Source organism: Vitis riparia, chromosome 15, assembly GCF_004353265.1.
Source record: "Vitis riparia cultivar Riparia Gloire de Montpellier isolate 1030 chromosome 15, EGFV_Vit.rip_1.0, whole genome shotgun sequence".
Lineage (NCBI taxonomy): Eukaryota > Viridiplantae > Streptophyta > Magnoliopsida > Vitales > Vitaceae > Vitis > Vitis riparia.
Window position 1 is genome coordinate 1441682 of NC_048445.1, and position 9432 is coordinate 1451113.

Here is a 9432-nt window from a genome sequence, read left to right on the forward strand (position 1 = left end):
ATGGGTATCAAAGCCATCACCAGTTGTTGTTTTGTGTTATTTCTTTTGATTATTGTTGATGTTGATGGAGCTTGGAGCATTTCCAAAGAAGAAGACATGGAATTGGAAAAACAATTGAAGATCCTGAATAAGCCTGCCGTTAAAACCATTAGAGTAATCCAACCACTCTTACATCTTTTTACAATCTAGTTTTCCTTTAAATTACTTTGTCTATTATCATACTAAAATGACTGAAGGATGAACTTTCCAGACAGATTCGGGTCAGATCTTTGATTGTGTAGACATTCACAAACAACCGTCTTTGGATCATCCTTTGCTTAAAAATCATAAAGTTCAGGTAACATCATATGTAATTTACCAATTAATTATTCGTCTTATTTTAAAAATTCTTTTAAGTACTAATGGTTGCATCTAATTTCCAAACAGATGACTTTTGATGGTTTCCCGGAATCAATGAAAGATAGACCCTTGAAAGGAAAAGGGCTATCAGGGTTTGGTGTAGGGTGCCCGATTGGAACAGTTCCAATTCGAAGAGTAGAAAAGGAAGATCTTATCCGGGCGAAAGCTTTTTCAAAATTACATACGAAAGCATACGCAGAAAATAATCACCCACTTGCGGACGCTCCTATACATCTTGTAACCTTTGCCTTCAAATGTTTAACTTAAAGTTAGATTATATTTTCTTAATTTTGAGTCACTTACACAATATTTTGCTACATTAGTCTGCAAAGCTTGCTGCAAATGACAAGCCAATATATGGAGTGACGAGCATATTGAATGTATATAAACCTACACTTCTATCTCCAGACCAAGTTAGTGGCTCTATCATTTATCTCTCCACTGGCTTTGATGATGACTCCAAGAGTGTTGTAAGCGTAGGATGGGCGGTAAGTATATTATAAACTTTCGATCTTTACTCTGACAAAGTCTTAACCCTAATTACTTTATTTTATTTTATTTTTTATGACTAATATATTTATAAAATTTTAAAACTTCAGGTGATGCCTCCGGTTTATCGCGACAACTTCACTCATTTATTTGCATATTGGACTGTGAGTTTCAAAGCCTATAAGAATTTTGTTTGATTATTGGAAATTCCGAAGAAAAAGAAAGAAATGGTGGAAATTTATTTTCTTATATTTTTATACAGTAAAAATAAGAATGTTGAAACAAATAATAAGAAAAAAATGAAAAAATTTATTAAAAATTTTTCTTAGATAAAAGGTAACCATCTCAAAAATATATAAATTTTTACCAAATAAGAAAAAAAGTTATAAATTTTTCTCTTAACAAAGTATTATATTTTTTTTTAAACCATAAAATAAAATATAATTATAAAATTATTCTAGTTTTTTAATTTTGAGTGGAATTCTTCTTTTGAAAAGAAGAGTTGTTCATTTTTATTTTTAAAAGATGAGTTTAGTATAAAAGATTTTATAAAAAAAAGAACTGGTTTTTTGAAAAGATGAATTTAATATAAAAAGTGAATTCATATTTTAAAAAGACGAGTTTAGTGCAAAAAAAAAAAAATTAATATAAAAAGTGAACCAATTTTTTTAAAAGACAAATTCAGGATAAAAAGTGAATTGATTATTAAAAAAAAAATGAGTTTAGTACAAAAATTAAAAAAAAATGATAAAAAGTGTCTTATTTTTGTATAGTTTTTAAACAACTATATTTAATAATGTATTTTTTTTTAAAAAAATCCTATTCCCTCCCCATTTTCTTTCCTTAATTTTTTTAAGAACCAACCTAACCTTAAGTTAGGACTTTGGTAAAAGATATATCCTTTGTTATTAACTAGATTTGATTTTGATATTATTATTACAGGCAGATAATAGTAAGACCACGGGTTGTTATGATATTCTTTGCCCAGGATTTGTACAACAAAGCCATGAATTTGCCTTGGGTCGAACATTTCCCGGCTCTAACTACAATGGCTCACAAATAGACATTGAAGTTCTTGTATCCAAGGTTGGTAAATCCATATTTGTTATTAATATTGTTTTCAGGCTATGTTTTGGTATCTAAAAATAGAATGTTAAAAAGCTAAGTCCAGTTGGTTGACCAATTGTTTTTAAAATAGTTTCCTATTTTCTATAAAAAAAAAAAAAAAAAAAAAAAAAAAAGTTTAATAACCAGAAAATAAAAAATAATAATTTTTTTCTTGAAAACAAAAATAAAGTGTTTACAAAATATCTTTCAACTAAGATTGTTTTAAAAATTAATTATAAAAATATAAAAAATGATTAAAAAAAATATTAGAGATAAAAATTAGTTTAAAAAATATATAAAATAAGTTAACAACATTTTAAATTCTTAAACATATTTTTATTTTACGACACATCAAATAACAATAGAAAAAAAAAACATTATCAAAAACTATTTTTCATAATTATTTTTAAAAACTCTTCCAAAATAGAATCCTAAGACAAGGGTATTATTTTTGTTTTTTGGTTTTTATCTCTAGGATTCCAAATCAGGTGATTGGTATCTAATGGTAAATGGCGCAAGTGTTGGGTACTGGCCTAAAGAGCTCTTCAGAGGAGCATTTGAAGTTGCCAAAGAGGTAAACTGGGGAGGAGAAATATTCAGCCCAAGGCAGCCTTGTCCGCCCATGGGGAGTGGCCATTTTGAGTCGGAAGGTACTGGTAGGGCATGCTACATAAGTGGTATGCGGTATCAAACTGCCGCTGGAGGGTATTTTGAAGACATTGACCCTGAACTTCAGGCTCTTGTGGACAGACCTCACTGCTATAACGTTTCCATGCCCAGTTATCTTAGTGAAATCACTGGTTATATATTTTTATTTGGGGGTCCTGGTGGCCAATGTTGAATCAACTTAGCTCATGATCTTTCTTTATTCAGTTTCTAACTCAATTCCAATAATAAAGCAATGCTTTTTCATTATTTCGGTTTAGTCTATCGCAAGTTACCATACTTTATAGCTAGGTGTTATTTCAATGGCTATCATAACGTCTCTTGAGGTCAGGGATGCAACTCAGTTGGTGAGTTTGAGTTTACACCTAACCCAGGTCTAACTCGAATTAACAAATATCTAATTTGAACCTTAATCTCTAATAGACCTCTTGAGTTGAGTTTGGGTCAGGCTCGATCTGAACGGGTGATTGTATTAATCAAAGTTGAGTTTGACCAACATATTGTTGAGATATTAGGAATGCTTTCCTTATATCATTCAGTGTTGAGCTATTAGGAATGTTTAGATATTAGGAAAGTTGAGATATTAGGATATTAGTTGTTCTTTCCTTATATCAATTTTTTCTTTGTATTATTCTTTTCCATTCTTAGAACGGTGATTACCAAGTTAAATAATAAATATTACGTCATTTTTAAATAATAACAAAAAGTTATTTATCTTTTTAGATAATAACAAAAAAAAATCTATTTATCTTTAGGGACAAATAAAATAATACCTAATATAATTAAATTTTATATATATATTTAAATTATTTGAAATGATATTAATTGAATATTAGTATATAAAACAATACAAATTATAAATATTATAAAATATTAAATTGGTTAGAGGTGATAAAATTTGATACAATTTTACAACATGACACGAACTCAAGTATCATAGGGTTTGGGTCAAATTAGTGTCAACCTACCTAACCCATTTAATAAAGATGTAATTTTTGGGTCAACTTGTATGACATGAATTTGATCCAAATTAACTCATTTAATAATCTTGTTGATTAAATTGATTAAAACTTTAAATTATTTAACTCATATTTAATTCATTTTAAATAAATATATTAATTAAGAAATAAACATTTATGATAGAGAAATAATATAAACTTATATGAAACCTGACTCGATTTGATTATTAAACAAGAAGACCTGAGTTTATGTTTTTTAAACAATTATTATTTATACCTTATTTGAATTGACCTATATGGTAGAATATTTAAGCTTTAACGACATGAGTATGATGCACCAACATAAATTGACGCCCATCAAATTGACTACGAGTTAAATTAAATTGTCAAACCCTTTGATTAAGCCTAGTTCAAGTTGAGTAAGTCTAATCCAAGTATAAAAAATACTTGTACAAACAATCATAGAATTGGATAAAATTAACAGGCTAAATTGCATTATTAGTGGAGCTGACATGTACTAATTGAAAAAAAAATGTTATTTGATTAAAATAATATTTGAAAACCTAATTTTTAAAATTTAATTTCTCACTTTTTTTTTAATCCCATTTGGATAAAAATGCCCTCATTATTTTTTTGTAAAAATAAATCTTTTTTTTAAAAACCTATATGTAAATACTTGAAATGATAAAATGTATTTATATTAAAATGAGTTATTTTTTAAGAAAAAAACATAAAAATGGTTAGATTTATAATTTAAAATTTATTTTATTTCTTTTAATTAAATATTTCCAAAAAAAAAAAAAAACACAAGAAGGAAAAAAATATTTCAAAAAGAAAACACAAGGAGGCATTAATGGGGATAACCCAAACAATACCCTCGAAACCATCCACCAAATTGGCAAATTCAGCCAAATATGGTATGCATATATTCTCTTTCAGAGCCTTCCTCTTGGGGTGCAGACCAAAGTGTATATATCAAAATCTGTGTGGAGATTTTATAGATAAAGGAGGAGATGAATAGATCCCTTGGGAGCAGCAAAGGCATGGGAGGAGGCGGTGGCAACAGCATGTCGAAGACGGCCGGCAGCAACACTGATAAGGAGGCAATGGATGCAATTTCAAGTCCTACTGGTGGTTCGATACTTAAAGTTTCTTCAATTTCAGAGTCAGATTCACGAGAGCCGTCACTACAATCATGTAATCCAATGGTGTTGCAGACTTATGGATCTAACAGAGCTTATGATGCTTTCCATTTGTTGCAGACCGACACGGCTATTCAGGTTCTTTATAGTTGTACCATTACACATTCTTAACCAAGATTTTATCTCAAATGGGTGGAAGTTTGAAATGTTGTGAGATCGAAACAACATTCTCCTAGTTTCTTTAACATTTACAATTCAAGAATTTAATAAACTGATGCATTTTTCTCCTGATACTTGAATTATTTTTAGCTAATTTTATGACATTCTTGATTTTAAAGTTGAAATTGATGCATAAACTTAAACTTGTTTTTTCGATCCTTTCAACTTCTTCAGCTGAACAATAAATATCCAAAGGAAGGAATAAAATCGAAATTGTATTTAGAATACTCTAGAACCGTGTTTATAGGATTCTTCAGAACTGCATAGAGGCACCAAAAGTAGGAATAAAATGAAAATTGTATTTAGAATAGAATATGCAGAACCACATGGTATATCTATTGGAAGGCACCAAAGTGGGAAATAGGAAGAAATCAAAATTGTATTCAGAATTCTCCTCCTAGTTAAATGGTTTTTGAGCCTGAAATCGTACTTGGTGCACTTAGGCCTCTTGTATGCACATGGGTCTCCCACTATTGTCCACAAGCCTATGAGACAGATTATGGGATTCAACATCCCTTCTAAACATCTATTCCTTTCCAATATGGGACAAGGAAAAAGCTTTAACTCATGCAGTCTTTCAACAATATAGTGTAGATTGTATAGCTCCTTTGTGCAATATGATTACATTCTTTCAAGCTTCCAAAGGTGTTTTTTTTTTTTCCTTTGTTTATTTAGGAGATGCCTAATTTCATGACATTGATCATCTATTCTATCTAATGTTATTTTATGCATCCATGAGGATTGAACTAGTTAATTGCATTTTGCATAGAATTTGAACCCACTAGTTGGTAGTGTAATATGAAGACCTCATCTTATAAGTATATATCAAAATAAAGTAGTAATAAGGTTCTTCACTCCTTTTCCTGGGAAGAGTTAAAGTATGGTGGTTTTTCTTTTTGACATTTAAATCTAATTCACATTGGTCTAATTTGTTTTATTTTATTAATTCATTTATTTTGTAGAGGATGGTTATGGCCATAGCTTCTGATAATACTGTTTGGGATGCTGTCTTGAACAATGAAGTAGTAAAGGAGCTTAGAGAGTCATTCTATGCAGGTGAGTATGGAGGTTGATATTTATTAGTTAATAAAGCTTATGTGATTAGTATATTTTGGAACTCACAACAAAAAGTTATATCTGCCAAGACATAATCATATCTCATATATCAAAAGATGTTAATATGCTTGCCTAGCAGAATGAATTTTCATAACTTCAAATTTGCTTTCTTGCTATGGAAATCCTGTTTTGGTTGAGAATTAACTTTTAGAAGGTTTAATTTGGCACAAATTATTGTTGTTGTTGTTGGTTTTTTATTTTATTTTATTGTAGTTTGGAAGGTATTTGATAAAATGGCTGAACAGCAATCCTTCTGCTATGCTTGCGAAGCACTTCTAACCAAATTCTGTTTAACCTGATCCGCTCATACTTTTTCGTTTGTCGTTGCTCCCTGAAAATCCATGGTTGACTAGGTGTTGGGACATCCCAATTCTACTTTCCTCTATCTCTCTTTCTCGTAAAGAAAGCACACTCATCTGTTTTCTTTGAAAGTTATGCCTGCCCAAGATTTTCAAATTCTCCACGTATACAGGCAATCACCTGGTTTAATTCTCCTTTTATTTTCTTTTCCTTCCATTTATCCTTCAATTCCATATCACTGTTGGAAAATTTTAATGTGGCAATGTTCCGACAAATGCAGATTCAGAATGGGCTTGTCTTTCTTTTTACATATAGAGCAAATGTTATTGAGCTTCTTGTATTGGGATCAGACTGTTTGATCTTCAATGGCACATCAAAATACCTTATATTCTTTACCATTCTTTGCTACTTGTTTCTCCCTCTCCTCCACTCTGCAAGAATGAACCTCAACCAAACATCATTGCTTATAATTTCTGTTTCTCATTAGGCTGCTGTTTGAGAATTTTTTTGGGGTAAGCCATCTCCAAATCATCACCCTCTTTCCTTTCCCTATCCTTCCTTAAAAGAAGAAAAAAAAAAAAAACCCCTAATATACAATTGTCATGGAAAGGCTTGTTGATCACTGTCATGCTTTCCATGGTGTATGTATAGGAAATATGCCCATCATTATTTTCCTATGGAATACACTCAAAGGTTTGAAAAGGTTGGAACCATGTATATGACAGATGAGAATTTGGGTAAATTACACAAAGTTAGAGGGGGGCTATAAAGCCCAAAAACTGAAATTTTGAGAAAGCAGCTTATGGTAAAAACCTCTATCAACCATGAAGAAGCTTTGGAGTCCAAGCAACTTGGATTCCACAGCCATGATAACTGAGCTCTCAAGGGTTTTAGTCATGACAGTTAGCCAGGAAAAGAAGGAAATAACAGCCCAGACATGGTGAAAATTCTTGTGACCAACTCGTTGTTCCAATCTAGTTCAGGCATTTTCCATATTGACTCAGGTTCAATCTTTATATTTGTATTTGGATTAAGTAATGACATTGTGGATTTGACTCTATTTAGATGGTCCTGCTCCGTGTCATAGAAGACATCTACTTTGACCAAGCATCATTAGATCATCTTATAATTGTCAAAATTTTTATGATATGCAGCTGAAAATAATGCTCTTCCAAGCTCAGCTGAAAGTTCTGCCGACAACAGTGTTTCAAGCTCAAACGGAATTTCTGAACACTCCAACGCAGCGACAAACTTACTGAAGTGGATTTTTGATGGCACCAAGACAAAAGTCATGGAACTTGTGGAGAAAATCATACCCAAAGATATAAAGAAAAAAGTTTTCAAATCATATTTTTTATGAATTTATTTTATTGTGTTTACTATATTCTATTTCTATTTACCATCATTCAAAAGTCCCAGTTTGTTGGGCTCTAATCCTATTGGGTACGATATCAAATGTGGTACCTTTTTTCTATTTATTATTATTATTATATTTTTTGAGGTGAAAGGTGATGTTACTTAGAAAAGAAATATGATAAAGGTTATGTTTGGTTAGAAAAGTCCAAAGGCAAAAAAAAAATTGTAAAGAAAAATAATTTTTTTTATGTTTAATTTTATTATAATTTTTTTTTTAAAAATAAATATAATTAAAATTAGTTATAAATTTATATATTTTAAAATTATTTAATTTTTACGAAAATGAAGTAAAATAAGTTTTAAAAAACTTATAAAAATAAATTATTAATTTTAAATTTATTTTATTTTATTTTATTCACTTTTTCTCTTTATTTTCTTTTTTTCGTATTTTTTTCTAGAATTTTTTGGGAATCAAACATGATTAAAGGTTTTTTCTTTAAAAAATCAATAAATTTTTTCTCTCCCTTAGTTAGGTGGATAAAAGGAAATGAAAAAAATAAAATAAAATAGTACTTTAAATGAACTTATGCAAGAGTTATTTAATTAAAATTTTATTTCATTTCCTATTTATTATCATATTTAAATGATTTATTAAAAATAAAAAATATTAATAAAAATTATTTTTAGATACTTATTTGGAGACTCGGAATTTCTCCAAAAATAGCCTAGGCCAGGAAAAGAAAAAGGAAAATCGACAAAAATATTCCGACCTACTCATTAATTGTCACGCATGCATGGCCCACATGCACGTGCAGAAAGTGACGCAGTATTGACGTACGAAACGACGTCGTTAAATCTGCACCATTCATTGAGAGGATGGCGAAGTCTGGTTTGTCTCATGCTCATTAAATTCATTTAATAAAAGCATTAAAATATTACCTCGAGAATTGAATTTTCTTGTTTTATGGAAAATGCCATTATCATATTCACGTTATTCTCCTGCAAATTTCATCCTCACTGCAAATAATATCTCAGCTGCCAATTCACTCCATATATAAAAAAATATTTCTTATCTATATATATTCGAAAAAGATTCCATCAAAATACTCCACGTATTTTGAATAATTCTATAGATTTTTAAAAATAATTTCCAAATCCATATTTAATGATAATATTTATGAGTATCTATCATATATCACTAGAAAGACTTAAAATAAAAATAAACGAATTTAAAATGAGTTTGAAAAGTTTTTAAAAACTCGAAACATGGGTTGGGTTTGAGTATAACTGTTGCACTTCATCTCATCTCATTTAATTTTTTATTTTTTTATAGAAATAATAATAAATATAAATAAATAAAATACGGTTAAATGAAGATAACTTATTTTAAACTAGTTTTGACATTTCTAAATAGCTTTGTTATCTTTTAAAAAAAAATTTAATTAAAATTTTTTTAAAAATTGAAAATAAAAATCATAAGTACTTTTACATTCGGACTTTAAATTTTAATTAAAAAAATGGTATAAAAAATGTTGAACCACTTTGAAACAAATTTCATTTTTAAACAGGATTGATATCTTAGATATTATAATTGGAAATTATTGAAACATCATGCTAAAAATTATTAGTGATTCTCTAAAACATTTTATCATACAATTGCTAATCATATTTTTATTCCA

At 29.2% G+C, this 9432-nt stretch overlaps 2 protein-coding genes across 2 annotated transcripts; both read left to right on the top strand.

Annotated features, from left to right (window-relative positions):
* Positions 1–2836, top strand: LOC117932580. Its single transcript, XM_034853857.1, has 7 exons — positions 1–153; positions 251–337; positions 427–534; positions 723–887; positions 999–1052; positions 1831–1974; positions 2471–2836. The coding sequence occupies exons 1-7, from the start codon at positions 1–3 to the stop codon at positions 2834–2836; spliced, it is 1077 nt and encodes a 358-aa protein (XP_034709748.1).
* A 1698-nt stretch (positions 2837–4534) lies between these two features.
* LOC117932609 lies at positions 4535–7831 on the top strand. The gene is made up of 3 exons (XM_034853883.1): positions 4535–4900; positions 5944–6037; positions 7552–7831. The coding sequence occupies exons 1-3, from the start codon at positions 4634–4636 to the stop codon at positions 7755–7757; spliced, it is 567 nt and encodes a 188-aa protein (XP_034709774.1). The 5' UTR covers positions 4535–4633; the 3' UTR covers positions 7758–7831.
* Positions 7832–9432: the final 1601 nt, after the last annotated feature.

Excerpts from the sequence above, each read along its gene's own strand:
- LOC117932580 (XM_034853857.1), top strand. The coding sequence starts at position 1 with ATGGGTATCAAAGCCATCACCAGTTGTTGTTTTGTGTTATTTCTTTTG. Across the intron at positions 154-250 it reads CTGCCGTTAAAACCATTAGA|ACAGATTCGGGTCAGATCTT; the intron begins GTAATCCAACCA and ends TGAACTTTCCAG. Across the intron at positions 1,975-2,470 it reads TTGAAGTTCTTGTATCCAAG|GATTCCAAATCAGGTGATTG; the intron begins GTTGGTAAATCC and ends TTTTATCTCTAG.
- LOC117932609 (XM_034853883.1), top strand. The coding sequence starts at position 4,634 with ATGAATAGATCCCTTGGGAGCAGCAAAGGCATGGGAGGAGGCGGTGGC. Across the intron at positions 4,901-5,943 it reads AGACCGACACGGCTATTCAG|AGGATGGTTATGGCCATAGC; the intron begins GTTCTTTATAGT and ends TTTATTTTGTAG. Across the intron at positions 6,038-7,551 it reads TAGAGAGTCATTCTATGCAG|CTGAAAATAATGCTCTTCCA; the intron begins GTGAGTATGGAG and ends TATGATATGCAG.